General features: G+C 45.3%; 1 protein-coding gene across 4 annotated transcripts; it reads right to left on the bottom strand.

Annotated features, from left to right (window-relative positions):
• Positions 1-3,803: 3,803 nt before the first annotated feature.
• On the bottom strand, positions 3,804-16,495 carry LOC146355208 (E3 ubiquitin-protein ligase TRIM39-like). 4 transcript variants are annotated; one of them, XM_084830342.1, is made up of 7 exons: positions 16,070-16,495; positions 15,607-15,702; positions 11,631-11,861; positions 8,036-8,058; positions 6,248-6,363; positions 5,813-5,932; positions 3,806-4,791 (listed from the first exon to the last, which is right to left on the bottom strand). In XM_084830342.1, exons 1-7 carry the CDS (start codon positions 16,475-16,477, stop codon positions 4,277-4,279), a joined length of 1,509 nt encoding a protein of 502 aa, XP_084686468.1. In that variant the 5' UTR covers positions 16,478-16,495; the 3' UTR covers positions 3,806-4,276. The 4 variants fall into 4 exon arrangements, with proteins under 4 accessions (XP_084686470.1, XP_084686468.1, XP_084686469.1 ...); XM_084830343.1 differs by having other exon boundaries at positions 11,649-11,861; XM_084830344.1 differs by lacking the exon at positions 5,813-5,932 and having other exon boundaries at positions 3,804-4,791.
• Between the last annotated feature and the right edge of the window lie 1,906 nt (positions 16,496-18,401).

Below are 18,401 nucleotides of genomic sequence, written 5' to 3'. Positions count from 1 at the left end.
GGTAAGCGGGGGTATTGCAACCGAAACTCTCCCCACGTCTTGAGTTCGATCCCAGCGGAAGCCGGGTCTCGGGTAGCCGGCTCAGGTCGACTCATCCTTCCGAGGTCGGCAAAATCAGTACCCAGCTTGCTGGGGGAAAGGTAGTCACGACTGGGGAAAGCAATGGCAAACCACCCCGCTATATAGTCTGCCGTGAAAGCGGCCTCTCTCTTGGAGTCAGTAATGACCCGGTGCTTGCAGCGCAGGCTGAACCTTTCCTTAGGGAGAAATCCTATGCATGCTGAAGCATAAAAAGTTTTAGGGCTCCTAGCATGCCCCAGTCAGCTGTCCTGGCTGGAGCATGCCGGGAGTTGTAGGGCTTTTTTCTGTCTAAACATGCATAAGATTGCACCTCCTTCTGCTAAAGCCTCCAGGTCAAGCTGTTGTGAAAGGCACCAAAAGGCAAGCTTGGCAGCGCCTTCAGGTCCGCTGACAGCCATCCTGCCTCCCACCCCTGGAAACTTATTACAAATCCTGCAACCCTGCACGCATGCGCTTGGAAGTAAGCTCATTAAACTCAGCTGGACTTACTCCCGAGGAAACAGTGCTGCAGGGCTGTTTGGAACCCAAGAAGCAAGCCTCACTGAGCTCGTTAGAACTTACTTCAGGCTGTAAGGCTACACACCTACAGCCCCTTGGTTGGGAGTCTCGCTGATCTGGCAGGACTTACTTCTGAGTAAAAAAATGCTTTGGAGAACAGAATAAAACCTTTGGTACCATTTCCTCTCCATTCTTTCCCAGGCGTTCCACAATCATAGAATAGTAGGGTTGGAAGGGGCCTATAAGCCCATCGAGTCCAACCCCCTTGCTCAATGCAGGAATACTCCACAGTAGTCAAAAGGGGAACCTACAAAAGACAGCCTTGTTTCTTTAAACCTGGTTCTGTGATGCGAGGACCACTTAATGGGGGAAAATGCCAAATCCTTCCTGTTTCTAATTAATTAATTAATTAAATAAATTTATTAATCGCCCATCTGACTGGTCACCCAGCCACTCTGGGCGATGTACAACCCACCATAAAACAATTTAAAACAATAAAATTTTACCATAAAATTTTCTGTACATATATCTTATAAAGTATATATATAACTTTATATATCATATAAAGTTTCTGTACTATATCTCCCTAATAATCCATTTGCCCATACCCCACCCCCCCATTCATTCCAGCACCTACAGCCCCTTGGTTGGGAGTCTCGCTGATCTGGCAGGACTTTGTTGTTGTTCAGTCGTTCAGTCGTGTCCGACTCTTCGTGACCCCATGGACCATAGCACGCCAGGCCTTCCTGTCCTGCGCACTCTCCCGGAGTGTGCTCAGGTTCATATTCATTGCATCAGTGATGCTATCTAGCCATCTCATCCTCTGCCGTCCCCTTCTCCTTTTGCCTTCAGTCTTTCCCAGCATCAGGGTCTTTTCCAGAGAGTTTTCTCTTCGCATTAGGTGGCCAAAATATTTGAGCTTCAGCTTCAGTATCTGTCCTTCCAATGAGCACTCAGGGTTGATTTCCTTTAGGATTGACTGATTTGACCTCCTTGCAGTCCAGGGGACTCGTAAGAGTCTTCTCCAGCACCACAGTTCAAAAGCATCAATTCTTCGGCGCTCAGCCTTCCTTATAGTCCAGCTCTCACAGCCATACATTACTACTGGGAAAACCCAGGACTTACTGGACTTACAGGACTTACCTCTGAGTAAAAAAATGCTTTGGAGAACAGAATAAAACCTTTGGTACCATTTCCTCTCCATTCTTTCCCAGGCGTTCCACAATCATAGAATAGTAGGGTTGGAAGGGGCCTATAAGCCCATCGAGTCCAACCCCCTGCTCAATGCAGGAATACTCCACAGTAGTCAAAAGGGGAACCTACAAAAGACAGCCTTTTTTCTTTAAACCTGGTTCTGTGATGCGAGGACCACTTAATGGGGGAAAATGCCAAATCCTTCCTGTTTCTGTACTATATCTCCCTAATAATCCATTTGCCTATACCCCACCTCCCCATTCATTCCAACTTTGATACCGGACCAGAGCCATGCTCAGGGGAAAGTACTTTTAAGGAGCAGTGAAGGAAGATACACTACTCTTATGGCCAGCCATCTAAAAACAACTCCCTTTTAGAAAACCTCTTATGTAAGATATCCTTCTCATACATGTACCTATTTCTACTTTACAGCCTGATTCCTCGCAAATGCACTCAGAAGAAAATCCCCTTTGATCAATGGGGCTTGCTCCCAAGGAACTATAAACAGGATTACAGCCTCAAGTGAATAGCACTTAAAGCTCCTGTAGTTTTAGACTGGAATGGAAGGGGGGGGGGGGGAGGGTTGACCTGGCAGATTTCTCCAAAAACAAGTCTAGTGGCACATTGTAGACTAGCAACAGGTTTATGGAGGCATATAATATGTAAGAGTTCATTTTGTTAGCTGCATAAAGGAGCATCAGATTGCATGTATGTCTTGTATGGAAGCGTATGTCATAGTAACATGTCCACCCAGAACTAAGTCCTACTGAGTTTAATTAGGTTTACCCTCAGTAGGGTGGCCAGATGCAAAAGAGGCCAGGACTTTCCAAGTTGTGTAGAAGCGGTAATTTCTGAAATCCCCAGATCTAGACAGCTATTAAAGGTGTAGGAACCCTGTCCTCTTTTGCATCTGGCCACCCTAGAAGTGGGTTCAGGATTGCAGCCTAAAACTGGCAGTCTTTAAGTTGCCACAAAAGTCTTTTTTGTGGTTTTGTTGCAACAGGAACTTCTCTGGTAAACTGTATCAGGCTTTTCTAAAAAGCACAGTAGCACTGCTGGTTGTCTTTTTTAACAGGTGATAACCCTGCTGTTGTTTTCTTCCCCGGCACCAACACCTCTGGATGCTGATTAGATAAACATAGTTAAATCCTGTGATGCAATTGAGGGAAAGGAAATGTGGAGGAGCTTGCTCTCAAGGTTCTTTTAAACAGGAAAAATGATATTTTTATGCAAATATTCTGTGGGCGAGGAGGAGGGTTTAAATATGCATTGAGCAGGGGGTTGGACTCAATGGTCTTGTAGGCACCTTCCAACCCTACTATTCTAGGATTCTATGATCTTTACAAATTTAACATTGACCTCTTCCTCTACTGCTGAGTACTCCTTGTGTGTCAGTCTTCTCAATTCTCATAACCTGAGGCAGGGTTGAGAGACAAGTGTTGCCTCCTTTTTCAACTGGCCTTACTCCTAGGCCTTTAAGGGCAACCTGGCATGCAGACATGAAGCAGGTGAAACTTTTCCTGGCATGCAAAGAAAACAGTAGAATGTATATTTCTGCTATATTTCTCTGTTTCGGGCTGCTGTTTAGTAAAGATGGCAACCACAGAAAGGTCTTCTGTGTAGGACTCGAGGCCAAACTAGACATGTATCTATCTTTGCATTGAACCTGCATGTTTTATCACTGCAAAGAGCAGCTGCCAAAGGGGACTGCCTCTCAAAGCAAAGAGCAACTTCAGATTAGGGATTTTTGTCAGGACCACAACAGGGGAGAAAAGCGTTAAACACCCCCTCCCCACCTCCTGCAATCCCAATAATTATCAGCCTCCACCCCATGGCTATTTACTTTTTTTTTTTTTAATCTGCACTAATTTGGTCTGGAGTACCAACTTCATCACCTCTGATAACTTTCTGTCACTTACCCACACCTGGGCTGTTGCCACTACCCTACTCTTTGAGAAAAGAAAAATCCAAGATTTATAAAATCCACTGAAACTTAAATTGTAAATTTAGAATGAAATATGATACAGAGAATATATAGATAAAATATTCATCTTTATTGATTCATAGAATTTCTTTCTGAATAAAATAATTGCTTTGTAAAATATTAATTTCAATGGACTCCATATCTAAGTGCAATGTTTTACTTTAATATCAAACCCTACATGATTTATATGATCTCTTAACTTTAGCCATTTTTAAAAAGAGCTAAATGTTGTCAAAGTGTGCATACTTAAAATGATCACAAAGTTTGTGTAATTTACCACTGATTTGCATTTGGCACAGAATTTGGATTTTTTCTTAAGAGAATTTCAGATTTGTTTCACAACCTCATATCGGCCCTGCCTTGGGTTAGACAACATAACGGCTTGCAAGCAGCACAGAGCCTGTAAAGTCGTTCTACCAATGACATAGAAACTACCCCTGTCCAAGGCTAGACAAGTCATTTTTTGTGTGTATATTACTCAGCCTCATTGCAATTAGCCCAATACACCAGGAGAAAATCTCACTGGTACAGTCTCAGTTCAGTTCCCGGCCACACCCAGAGCCAAGGGAGGATCCTTTCCTGACTGAAAACAGCGGGTGAAAAAATGTAGATCAAAGCTGACGTATCAGCATCAAAAAATGCCACTCGATCTTCTTCGTAGTCCAGAAATACCTGAACCCTCCTGAGGTAGCGGCACAAGGACAGGATGGTCACAGGATAGGTAAGAGCCTCAAGGCGATCCCCATGTTGTTGCAGAGCCCAGATCTTCTCCTCAGGGCAAGGGGAGATCTCTCCTTTCCTGTTTACGGATTCTTTGGCAAAGCCCACAGCCCAGTACCGCCCGCTTCCCACTTCCACCTCCCAGTAGTGTCTCCCTGACATGAGTCCCTCGCAGGCCAGCACGCAGGGATAAGTGTCGAATCTCTCAGGATTGTCAGGTACATCCTGCCAGATGTTTCCCAATCTCACGCTCTTCTGATCCGCCGAGAGGACGAGGAAGGGGTTGGCGGTATCTGGATCCAGAGTCACGTTCACTTGGAGGGGAGGGGAGAGAGTGTGTTACAAACTGAGCTGGTTACTGCAGGGAAGACAGAGTGAAGCAGTCGCCTCAAGCAGCAGATTCTGTGGTTGAAGGTGACGGGACGACACAGCTGGGTGTGCCATGCGATCTGCAGTGCACCCCCTATGTTAAGGCTAAACTACACGCTATACTAAATATGCAGCATGCAGCTGATCCTCACTTTTTTTTTTAACTTTCAAGCAGTGGAGGTTGGTGACTCTGATTTCAGTGGGGCTGTGCATCCATTCTGGGTTTCAGTCAAAGCCAGCCAGCCAGAGCTCTAACAGATCTATCCAGGGTGCTGAACCCCAGCCCCAAAATAGGTTCAGCACCTTGGATAGATCCTTTAGAGTTCTGACTGAAAGCCAGGGTGTATTCACAGCCCCACCAAAATTGGAGCCACCAGCCTCCACTGCTGTCAAGTAAGCATGTGGGTAGGAGATCATGGGTAGGAGAGGGTTAAACCTCCACACACACACACACACACACACACACACACACGCCCCCTGCATTCAGGGGCTAGAAAAAGAAAAGCTCCATTGGCATCAATGGAGTTTTCTCTCTCGTTTTAGCCCCCCGAAGGCGGGGTGGAATTTAAGGGGGGAAAGTGGCTGAGAGGGATCAGGCCCAATGAGCTTATTTGGAAGTAAAAAAAGAAAGTGAGGCCCATCTGCATGCTACGTAGTTACCGTAGCATACTTTTAGCCCTTAGCCTGTGGCCCTCAGGTTTGGATAAGGATGTTGTCAAACAGACAGAAGTCAAATGGACTGGCAGTTGATATAGAAGTCAAACGGACTAGCAGTTGAATCTTGCCAGTTCATTTGACTTCTGTGTGTGGATTTGGCAGGGGCATCAGGAAGCAAAAGGTCCTGGGCCAGCCCTGCCTCTGTTCCTAAACACATGCCACAAGAGGGGGAGAGCCAGAGCACACTTTAACAAAATGGTCTTCCCATGGCAAGCAAACTCCTGTACCTGAATGTGTACAGCTACTGACCTCTTCTACCTCTTTTCTTCACCTCAGCATAAGGCAACTCAAACAATCTTGTCCTGCCTTTCCCAACTCCCAGTTCTTCTTTTAGCAAAGATGTGCTTTCCAATTCAATTGACAGAGCAGCTAGATAAAAGAATGAAGGAAAGAAAAGGGGAGAAATGGACATTGGATTGCATGGGATGATGTGCATAGGCCATTGATGTTCAAAGTTACACATTTAGAGAACTCCTTTTGCATCAGCTTATCTGCTGAGGAGTCCCAGTAGATCTGCCATAGACCCTTCTCTCTCTCCTTCCTTGATTCTTCTGATGATTCTACCACAGACCTATCTATGGCCTCTTGATCCCAAACTGTTCCATCCCACTGTTTGGGAACTACTGCTGGTTCCATTTCTCTCAACAGCCCAGAAACACACATCCTCTTTTTCTGCCTTGGTACCTTTGAATTTCCTTAGGATCTCTTGGAGATGCGTGCTTTTCTCAGAAAAGGTATTCACTCTCTTCTCCAGATTACGAGAATGCTCCATTGGCTGCTGGCTCTTCTGACCTTCACATCTGGAACAGGAAAAGGATCTTCTCAACCAAAGGACTGGGAATTCTCAAACCCAAGGCTTTCCCACCTTGGGCGTTAATCATTCCAGAGTAAGCATATCACGGAACAAGGAGCCAATGTTTTCATGAGTGCCATCTGTCAGGGATGCTCTGACTTGGATTCCTGCACTGAGCAGGGGGTTGGACTCGATGGTCTTGTAGGCCCCTTTGAACCCTACTCTTCTATGATTCTGTGAAACGTGGCCATCAGTAGTGGTTGGGCAGCTACTGCAGGTGATGACACATTACATAGATGATAATAAATAAGTGGGGCTTTTAAAACAAATACAGTGGGTGAGGGGGCAGGTCAGAGAAAGGGAGTGAAGGAGACTCTCTCTTCGGTCCACCCCTTCCCGCTCTGATGCCTCTCCAACCACGGTGCCTCCAGAGAAGCAGTGCAGTAAGGGGCCTTTTTGCTCCTTCCCTGCCGCTGTCCATCCCTTGTCATGTCCCATCAACCAGAACCTGATCCACACTGCACATCCTTGGAGGAGGCGGAAGCTGAGTCAGTGGGACTCTTACACCCTAGCATGGACCCCACAATCTTGGTTTGAGAGGAAGATCCCACCACAAGCCTCTGTAGCTGTGGTGGCCAGAATGAGTCAACCTGTCAATTCAATGCGTCCTGGTTATGGAATGCCCTCCCTAAAGAGACTTGCCTGACGCTTATGTTCTGGTCTTTGGGGCACCAAGTGAGGACCTTTTTTAGTCTCCCATGCTTTTTAGGCTTCCAGTTTTAAAAATGTCTTTATGCTTTTTTAGATCCATGGACTACTGTTGTCCTCTGCTGTTGATTTGACTTTGGGTTTATTCTGTGGCTGTTTTCATTTGTTCTCTGTTTCACGTTATGTTTTATTATATGTGTGTTTTATGGCTTTACCCGTTATTTGTGAATGCTCCCCACGTGCTGGCCTCTCTGGCACAATAATCATGTTCCTGCAAGCTCACGAAAGAGGTATTTGGCAGGCTTGTAGGAGCGTAGTTGTGCTGGGGAAAGCAGCATGCAGGAAGAGTCATCCCCATGTGTTCTCTTCCCAGCACAATTGTGCTCCCTCAAGCCCACCAAACAGCTGAATGGCAGGTTTGGTGGAACATGAACTCAACGGGAAGGAGGAACACGGCAGCAGGACCTTGAGAACTTGGGATGGGCCACATGGAAGGCCTCCGAGGGCCACAAGTGGTTGGCAGGTTGCCCATGTGCCCTCTAGGGTCTGAAGCAGAAATCTTCCTCATCATTTGCTACCTTATCCTTTTTTAAGTGGAGATGCCAGGGATTGAACCTGGGGCCTTCTGCATGCAGTGCTCTGTTGCTGAGCGGTAGCCCTTTTCTTCCAGGCAGAATGTTAAGCCCAAGAAAGCGAGGGAGAAGAAAAAAAGGTGTTCCTCAGCATGGTGGGAAAATCCCCTGTCTTCAATTGAACTAGGTTAGATCATGCTAAGTGTAAAAAAAAAGTTCTCAGGCAAGTTGCACCAAACAGTACATAGAAAAAATAAACAATAGCACTCCTGTCTGTGGCGCTAGTCAGAACGCATGAGAAAACAAGTTGCCTATTTCAGCTTTAGTTTTCAAGCAGGAAACTATCGCCTTTAGGTTTGCTAGGCCTAAGGATTGAAAAAGCATGGAGGAATCACCTACCTGCTTAAGGTGTTTTTGAGATCCTAGAGGTGGGAGACAGAACGGAAAGAGAGATCATGCTAATCATACAAAACCATTCCTGCTCTTACTTTCTCCTGAACAGGGCCTTGCCAGATGACGGCCTGTATGCAGACGGACAACACTTGCATCTTTCCCATGAATGTTTGGGCTTAAACCCCAGGTGACATAAGGAGGCTTCCCATATGTAAAGGAAGGCAGGGGGCAACGTTATTCTTCCCAGCCACATCGTAGTGTGCTGACACCACATCCTCAGCCCCACACCTGGGACTCGGAGGAACCTCCCTGACGTATGGCCTCCTGGGCTCAAGGAACAGGGCCCAAAACGGCTTCCCCAGCAACTTGAGCTCAGACCAAACAAACAGCTGGGTAACACCGATCAGATTTACACTGGAGTCAGTGCTGACCTCAATGGGAAATACCAGCACAAATATTTGAGGTAGTTTATTTACAGGTTAGGGAAAGGGGATGGGAAAAGAGTACAATCTAAAGAAGGTTACAAGAATTCTAGAATATCACTGACTGTTGGAAACCCAATACAGACAAAATAAAAACACGCTAACTGGCCTATGCTACTTACTGGTCGTAGGGGTCCTTTCAGTCTTAAGCTGCACCAGATCTAAACACCTCCTCCTCTGGACCAGACGGAGAACAAAGGGCATTGGGCTAAAATCCCTTCCCAGCTTTCTACCATATCCAGGCCTGGCTTGGCCACTCTTCCCCCCACCTCCCTTTCTGAGGGGAATCATAGAGGGGTGGCATGATTCACACCCTGCCAGCTGCAGCCACTCTATACTCCCTTGTGGGCCTGAGTAATTTATGACCTTGAGGCTACAGATAACTGGCCCCAACTAAAAGCTGAATCCTTGAGAACCCAGCCTCCCCTCCAGGTGTCACAAGGTCTAGCTGCCAGAGTCCTCCTTGGACCTCTTACTGACCAGCACTCTCCTAATCTATGCCATAAAACAATAAATCCCCCAGAACAAAAAGTAACATGGGGGCACTTGGGTTCTTTGCACCATTTAGGGCCCAAGGTATCTTGAATACCCTACTTATTAAAGGCTTTCCCCCTTAATAGTAACAGTCAGCGCTTCCAGATGGGGTTTTTATTGCGCCATCACCCTGCCTCAAAAATGGCACTTTATGGGGGACCTAGATGATGTTGTCTTCCATGCATAACCCTCCTGTGTTTTCCCACCACTTCTTCTGCCTTATTTCTTACCACAAAAAAATCCATTAAGGAAGAAAAGGTGGAATAGCACTAGGAGCCCTCCATCCGGAAGCACCCAGGTTTACAACTCCCCATTTCTCGGACTGTTTAGAAGTTCCAAGGTAGCAGTATCTGGGTTAGGTTTCCGTTGAATGAGAGAACACTAGAGACCTTATGGTGCTATTGATAACATGTGCCTTGTCCAGAAATACAGTCAGGGCCAGAAATATTGGAGCAAGGATAACTGTTTTGGCAGTTGGCCTCTGTACACCACCACATTGAAGTTGAAAGGAAACACACCCAGCTGGGAGCGAAGTCAGGACTTTCAGCTGTAATTCAAGGGGGTTGGACAAAAGTGGGGCACTAACCATTCAGGAAATACAGCCAGTGGCATACACACGCCCCCATCATTGGTGGCCCATGAGTAATGGAACAAACCAACATCATTTCAGACTTAAGGATCGCCTTTAATACCTGGATGAAAATCCTGTTCAGTCAGTCTGGAACCCATGGACATGACCAAATGCTGAGTTTCCTCCCTCAAGATGCTTTGCCAGGCCTTTACTGCAGCTGTCTTCAGCTGCTGCTTGTTTGTGGGTCTTTCTGCCTTCAGTCTTGTCTTCAGTAAGTGAAAAGCATGTTCTATTGGGTTGAGATCAGGTGACTGACTTGGCCATTGAAGAACATCCCACTTCTTTGCCTTCAGAAACTCTTGGGTAGCTTTTGCTGTATGTTTTGGGTCATTCTCCATCTGCAATATGAAGCGGCGTCCTATCAGTTTGGCAGCATTCGGCTGAATCTGAGCAGGAAGTATAGCCCTATACACTTCAGAATTCATCTTGCTGCTTTTATCAGCAGTCAGGTCATCAATAAACACCAGTGACCCGGCTCCATTGACAGCCATACATGCCCATGCCATAACACTGCCTCCACCATGTTTGACAGCTGATGTGGTATGCTTTGGATCATTAACTGTTCCTTTCCTTCTCCATACTTTTCTCTTCCCATCATTCTGGTACAAGTTAATCTTGGTTTCATCAGTCCAAAGAATCTTATTCCAGAACTGGGCAGGCTTTTTAAGGTGTTTGCTGGCAAAGGCTAATCTGGCCTTTTGGTTCTTGAGCGTTACCAGTGGTTTGCACCTTGTTGTGAAGCCTCTGTATTTACATTCATAAAGCTGTCTCTTGACTGTAGATGTTGACAATGACATGCCTACCTCCTCAAGAGCGTTCTTGACCTGGCTAGATGTTGTGAAAGGGTTCCTCTTCACCATGAGCAGAATTCTGCGGTCATCCACTTTAGTTGTCTTCCATGGTCTGCTAGGCCTTTTGCTGTTGCTGAGCTTGCCAGTTAATTCCTTCTTTTTCTGGATGTTCCAAACTGTTGTGTTGGCCACTCCCAATGTTTTTGCTATCTCTCTGATGGGTTTATTTTGTTTCCTCAGCCTAATGATGGCCCCCTTCACTCGCATGGACACCTCTTTGGACCCCATGTTGGGAGTTCCAGTGAACAGCTACCAAATGCAAATGTAACACTCAGAACCACCTCCAGGCCTTTTATCTGCTTGATGGGTCATGGGGTACCCAGGAAACAGGCCACACCTGGCCATGCAGCTGCTTGAAAGCCATTCGTTCCATTACTCATGGGCCACCAATGATGGGTGTGTCTGTATGCCATTGGCTGTCCTTCCTGAATGGTTAGTGCCCCACTTTTGTCAAACCTCTTGAATTACAGCTGAAAGTCCTGACTTCACTCCCAGCTGGGTGTGTTTCCTTTCAACTTCAATGTGGTGGTGTACTGAGGCCAACTGCCAAAACAGTTATCCTTGTTCCAATATTTCTTGCCCTGACTGTATACAACAGAGGGGTACTCCTTACAAGGCAGCAGATCTGCGACCCCACATCAGATCCCCAGAAAGTGACCCTGCAACCACGCAACCACCCCGCCACCCCAGTTGCTGTCTGTAGATCTGCCAAGGTTGTGTGAATTATCCATGGATTAGCTATCTCCAGCTAATTCAAGCAAGAAAGACAAGCCACATGTGGAAGCGACGTATAAAGTTCACTAAGGGTGCAGTCCTATGCAAGTTTAGACAAAAAAAAGTCCTACAACTCCCAGCATGCTGGCTGGGGCATGCTGGGGCTTGTAGGCCTTTTTTTCTAGCTGAACTTGCATAGGACTGCACCCTAAATCAGTCTGATCTGGATCAGACCTTTTCCAGTTAGACCCCGAGTGCAAGAAGAACTCATCCTCTGAATCTCCCCAAAAAAGCATTTGGGAGGACCAGAGGTGCATCTTCACACCATCCAACAGCTTCCCTAGTTATGGCAGCTCTTCAGTCCCCAGAGGAAAGATCTATGTTCGCACCTGGAGGAATTCACTCACTGGCTGTTTATACTTTGCTTCTATCTCGCTGAGGAGGTCACTAAGATTGGAAATCTCCTCTGAGAGCCCGGAAGTGATTGTCTTCTCCTCTTTTATCACATCCTTCTCCAGCTGTTCCAGCCTAGCCAGCAAGAGTTCTTCTTGATCATCCAGAAATTGATGTAGCTGCTCAAATTCAGACACAATCTTCTTCCCTTCATTCTCTAACTTTTCCTTTAATGAGCAGATTGAAAAAAGAGACTGAGTAGGACAACAGAAACATGCACAGAATCATTCCCAAGCACCCCAAAAGGACCCAGGGAGTACCCCTGATGTGTGGAGAAAATTATTTCCTGACGCTGATAGATAAACATCCATGATCATGACAAGAGAGGACGGAGCAACATCCAGATTGCCATTCCATTTTTCATTAGCAACATATGAGCAAAACTTAGGATATGTTCACAAGGTCAGTTAACACAGATAAGTAGCCCTTAATATGTCACATTAAGGGATTTTTAATCCTATAATATATCTATGCATTCTCTCACTTCAAGCTGTACATCACTGTGGCCCATAGTTCAGTGTAGAGCCCCTGCTTTCCATGCAGAAGGCCCCAGATTCAATCCCCAGCATCTCCAGGTAGGGATAGGAGATGTTGCCTGAAACCCTGACGAGCTGCTGCCGGTCAATGTAGACAATACTGGGCTAAATGGACCCGTGGTCTGACTCAGTATAAGGTAGCTTCCTTTATTCCTAAGGGATTCATCCAAAATGAATGCAATTTCAACACATCTGAAAGAGCTCCTAGATAACGGGCCTCTTGCATTATATGTTTTGCCTTGAAATATGTGACTGTAAGAGTTGAGAGGCAGAGTTGAGTGAATTGCTTCTGTGGCAGATGAGGCAAATCTTTCATATTGTCATCATCTAACCCTGCTGCCCAGTTAGGAAATGCTATAATCAAATGCCTCCAAGGGAATCCGGGATTAAAAATGGGATCCAAATGGCTAATGCAACACAGTTTAGCCTTCTGACCCACAGGTAGTAAAAGTGTCTCATCTCTGAGGTTTGCCAGATGAGAGACAGTAGTGCCAGGCCATTAGAGACTGATCATTAGCAGATTAGAAAGGATTCCAGATAAGGAGGTGGCAATGTTAAATTTATAGTTATGACTTTCACTTAGCAGAGTTAAAGCAGGTACCATTAAACAAGTAGCTACAGAATGAGGCCAGATGGGCTGTCAGATAAGTAACCAAAAACCTAATTCCAGATCATAAATATGTAATAAAAAAAAAACAAGCTCACAAGATAGGATGATAGCAGAGAAATATTTTTGTGTCACAAACATACCTGTAACATGTCAAAGAAATAAAATGTTTGCATAAGTATGTTATGCACATTACTCTTGATAAGAAACTAATTATTCAATAATCTTATGTAGACATATGAAGATTTAAGGTAGAAATGCTATCTTTCAAATTCTTAGATAAGAAACGTAAATTGTAGTAAAAAATAGTTTGAACATATTTTATAGCATCCAAAAAGCATATAAAAGAGACTCAGAACATGCAACAGTGGAAGCTGTTCTTTAGGATCAGCTTCTGCCAACGTGTTACCTGTAGAATCAACCTGGTAAGCTGGATATTTCTTAACACTGAGAACTGGCAAATGTACTTCACTCTGCTTAGAAGACTTGTTTAGAATGATGTTGGATGTTTCATGTGTTTGAATTTATGCATGCATTACCTCTTGTATTTAGTACTGTTATGCTGAAACTTTTGTAATAAAAAAGACAAATCTTGTCAGAGACTGTTTTGTAAGAAACAGAATTCTGTATCACCCATATCGACAGTGAAGTACTGAGCTTGCTCTAGATGGTATCTAGTTTTAACAGAAATCTGACTATATACACAGTAGACAGGTAATCGATGGTTGCCAGCATACTGACAATATAGTTTGAGAGAACCTCTGGACTAGGGCATATGCCACAGAACGTTATGTAAGCACACAGTGGCTTGAGGCTGAAGACAGTCATAATATAAAAAGAGAACTTGTAGCAGATCCCTCAGCCACAGGAATGAATTCAGCTCCTTCCTGGCTTTCCAACTAATGTGACAGATGTGCATACCAATGAATGGAATACTATTTCAGGTGTCGGCTTTGTCTCTCCAGTGCCCAACATTAAAGTGGGGGGGGGGGAGTGGTAAAGCAACTGTCACATGAATGCTTCTCTCATCCTTTTTTTAAGTGGAAAAATGAAAATTGCAAAACTGCTTCAGCAATTGTGGGGTGACATCCCAGCGTGGGGAGCTAATTCAGTACTGTGAACAGCTGGCTTCTGTTTAAAACTTAAAACACTTTTTTTTTTCCCAGAACCCAACCCTGGAGAGGAAAGATACGTTTGGAACGGACACAGTGAAGGTACTTCCAGAGCAGCCCCACTGGCCTACAAATGTTACATCTGTCTTCCCCTTGAGAGATACAGAAAAAGGAAGAGTTATGGCTAAGACACCCTGGCACCCGTTGCCACTGTAAACAAACTCAAAGGGGTGAGATTGTTGATTCAGGACAAAACATTTCATTTGTTCATTAACTCTGTTTGTTGTTGTTGTTCAGTCGTGTCCGACTCTTCATGACCCCATGGACCATAGCACGCCAGGCCTTCCTGTCCTCCGCTCTCTCCTGGAGCATGCTGAAGTCCATATTCATTGCCTCGGTGATGCTTTCTAGCCATCTCATCCTCTGCCATCCCCTTCTCCTTTTGCCTTCAGTCTTTCCCAGCATCAGGGTCTTTTCCAGGGAGTTTTCTCTTCGCATTAGGTGGCCAAAACAGTTGAGCTTCAGCTTCAGTATCTGTCCTTCCAATGAGCAGTCAGGGTTGATTTCCTTTAGGATTGACTGATTTGACCTCCTTGCAGTCCAGGGGACTCGTAAGAGTCTTCTCCAGCACCACAGTTCGAAAGCATCAATTCTTCGGTGCTCAGCCAAACTCTGTTTATAGGGTCATCCAATAAAACATGTTCTCTAAATAAACAAGCTATGGGATATCTCTGATCCTTGAAAGCAGCCTTTCCTAACCTTGGGGCCCCAGATGTTCGTGGACTGCAATTTCCACCAGCCCTAGCCAACATAGCCAATGGTGATGGATGATGGGAGTTGCAGTCCAACAACATCTGGAGGGCCACAGGTTTTCTACCCCTGCTTTAAAGCAACAAACAGGCATAACCAGCGAGAATTCCTCCTGTGTAAGCATGACAGTCTATTGTTTGAAAAGGCGGGCTGGCATACCAGAAAGTACATCTTCTTAGAAGTCAACAGTGGGCCAGGCCCTTCCTTGGGAGCAGAATCATTGTGCTGCTCCGTGCATGTGCAGATGGTTCACATGCAAAAGAGTAGCACCAAGCTGTCCCAAGGAGAAACAGAAGAGAAAGCGACTTCCTTCTCCTCCTCCTGAAAATAAATCAGCCTTAAAACGAAACACACAGGCTTACAAGCAAGCACAGAAGCACACCCAGACAACTTTGAGGCTGTAACGTTTCTTATGGGCATAATGCAGGTTTACAATACTGTAGTGAGTGACAAAGAAAACTGCCTTCCCAACTTCTTCCTGCCACCCATACTAAGACAGACACACCCCATCTAGTGCAGGATCTGTAGCTTTTGTGAACTCACTAGTGGACACCCAACCAATAATGTTGCCCCCCCCCCATTTTTTTCTGGCAGAGCTCCTGAGCCATTAACAGGTACAAAATTTTTCAGATTTAGCCTTCCCCACCACCACCACCACATCATCATTATTAATTTTATTTCTATACTGCCCCTAGCAGAGGGTCATGAGTATTCATGCTGGGGAAAGCATCATCTGTTGATGCTCTTCCTGCCAATCAGCTGTTACAAGCACAAAAGCCCTGACAGAGAGGGTGCAGGGAAGCACGCAACCCTATACCAAGCTGCCCTTTGAGAACTTCTGCCTTACCAGAGATTTCCAGCTTTGTCTCTCTTCTGCCAGCTTCAGTGCCTGGAGTGTTTCTCTCCTTTGCTTCCAAGTCTTCAGTTCCATCTGAAATCGTTCCTTTTGAACAGAAAAATTATTGAAGTGGGATTTATATGGGGGGGAGAGAGAGGAATCATAATCATTATATGTAATTTATTTCTGTAGCATTTCCCAGTCTCCAACATATTTTATAACTCTGGCACCTCAGATCCACTACAGACATGGATCTACCGCAGATCCACCATTATACTTTCAAGGAACTGCTGCAGCTTCTTTGCTGACTAGTCTCATCTCCTGCACATGGAATGCCAGTGCGTTGCAAATCATCATGGGGCATGTTATAGGCTGCCCACCCAAGCTCTGGCTAGGCCTTTGGGATTCTACCATCCCCACCCACCCCCCACTTATCACACATGCTAATCATCGCTGAAGGACAACAATCTACCTTGTAATCCTGAGCTGCTTCCTCTATAGGAATCACAGTATGATGTCGGTGCTCCTTGGATAGATCACACACCAGGCAAATGGGGATTTTATCATCTTTACAGAAGACTTTCAGAAGTTCCGAGTGTTTCTCACACATCCTCCCATCTTCCAGCGCGTCGAGATTCAGGCATTTGACAATTTCTACAATTCTTGCCAGATTCTGGTTCTCTCTGGAGCTCTTTTGCTGGCTGCTTTTTCCACACTGGGGACAGGACACATTTGTTTCCCATTCCCCCCAGCACTGAGTAATGCAGGCTTGGCAGAAATTGTGACCACAGTGGATGGACACGGGGTCTTTGAAATACTCCTGGCAGATTGAGCAGAAAGCTTCCTTGCTCAGCTGCCTTAGGAGGATGTTTGCATCCATAATTCGCTCTTCCAAGGAGCCAGAAGTTAAGTTTCACTTTCCTCTCTCCACCTGGATGCGTCACTGTTTAACCCATTCTCTGTCTCTGTCTCTCTCTCCGATTGGCTAAGATGACATCAGGCTGTGTTTGAGATTCCTGCGGTCTGTAAGGAGGAAGTTGGACTGGCTTTGAATACAAATATTTGGCTGCGACTGCTTAATACTGGGAACTGGGAGCATGAGAGTTTGTTTTCACGTGATTATAAGGAGCTGCCAAAGAGCCAAACCACATTTAAGGCACAAGATTTCCTCCCGAATTCTTAAAAGAGTTACTTTAAAGCAGCGGTGGGGTGCTCTGATTTTGATTGGAACAATGGTCCCCGGTGGAGGGGATGTTTAGCCTTTCACCACTGGTCCAATCTCAATCATCCCTCTCAGGTTGCTATGAACATGCATATTTGCCTTAGATCATTGGTCCAGCTAGCCCAGTATTGTCTGTTCCGACCCTCAGGAGTTCTCCAGGGTCTCCAGCAAAGGAGTATTCCAATTTACTACTACCCAATCCTTTTAAGTGGAGATGCCAAGGAGTGAATCTAGGACCTCCTGTATGCTAAGCATGTGTATAGGCACACAATAGAATATTCAGGGGAGGGGGACTTACTTCTTCCTTGCTTGTTTGCCTTAAGATCCCTGTGCCCCTGCTCTGATCAAAGTTAAAGTACCCATGGCTGCCTTAAATCTTTTTTAAAAGTCATGAAATCTGATTACAGATCTTTGCCACATGTGTTTTGGCCCTTGGTACAAAATCAGACCAAAGGTCTTTCTAGTAGGTATAGGCATGGGATAGACAGGCAGGGAGACTGATTTGAGAAGTTAACATATATTGTTTATTTAAACATTTACATTAGAATGTAATATTATAGTTTAGATGTTATCAATATGTTTTAATAATTGCTGTAAAGGTACAATTTCTGTAAGGAAGCAGTTATTTCCCTATTTTTCTTTCCTATTTGAAACCCATTTGCCAGTAACTCCTTTTATACATGCACCTAGTTAGTTCTTGAGAGGCCTAGACTTGTAGTTTTCCCTCTAGTCAGGAACTTACAGGCATATAGAAATGAGCAAAATCTCTCACTAGAACCTATGATTTTCTGTGCTGGGTAGCATTCTCTCTATGGGGTCTCAGGCAGGGGTCTTCTTAAGGCTTGTTCTCTGTGATCCTTTAAGGTGGAAATTTTGAGGACTGATTTTCAGTCTTTTGCTATACTGCTGAGCGATGTCTCCCCTGTAGCTTGGGATGTGATATAAGGAGTGGTCTTATACCAGTTCAGACCATCTGTCAGTCCACATAGCCCAGTACTGTTTTCACTGGCAGGCAGCAGCATTATGGGCTTTCAGACAGCGGCTTTCCCAGCTCTGACAGTGGACATCATTTAAACTGGAGATGCCAGTAATTAAACCTGGGAGGGGACCAGTATATGCAAAGATATATGCATGGGCCTTCTTGGTAGTCGCCTCAGGACTCTGAACTCCCTGCCAAAGGAGGCCAAGCTAGTTCCATCTCTGATGACTTTCTGCCAGCAGGCAAAGACATTTTTTATTCAGACAGGCTTGGAGCTTCCCCAACCCTTCGCTAGGCAATGTTCCACAACCAGATAGCAGTAAGAAATACCCTATGGTAGATATGAAGGGGACAAAGCAGGGACCATAGCATGCCCTCTTTTATTCTGCTTACTTTACAGCAGGGGTGGGCAACTTGTGGCCCTCCAGATGCTGCTGAAATACAACCCCCATCAGCCCTAGCCTGCAACCTGTGCATTCAGTGGTGCAGGATGATGGAAGTTGTGGCCCTCCAGATGTTGTCAGCCTACAAGTTGTCCAGCCCTGCTTTACAGGAAAACAAGAACAGGTGTCACGGTACTCAAGGTATTTTTAAACTGATTTT

The sequence above is a fragment of the Heloderma suspectum genome, chromosome 2 (genome assembly GCF_057233095.1).
Source record: "Heloderma suspectum isolate Gila_16-S chromosome 2, 16-S_ref, whole genome shotgun sequence".
In the NCBI taxonomy this organism is placed as follows: Eukaryota; Metazoa; Chordata; class Lepidosauria; order Squamata; family Helodermatidae; genus Heloderma; species Heloderma suspectum.
This window is presented reverse-complemented; position numbering and strand designations above follow the sequence as displayed.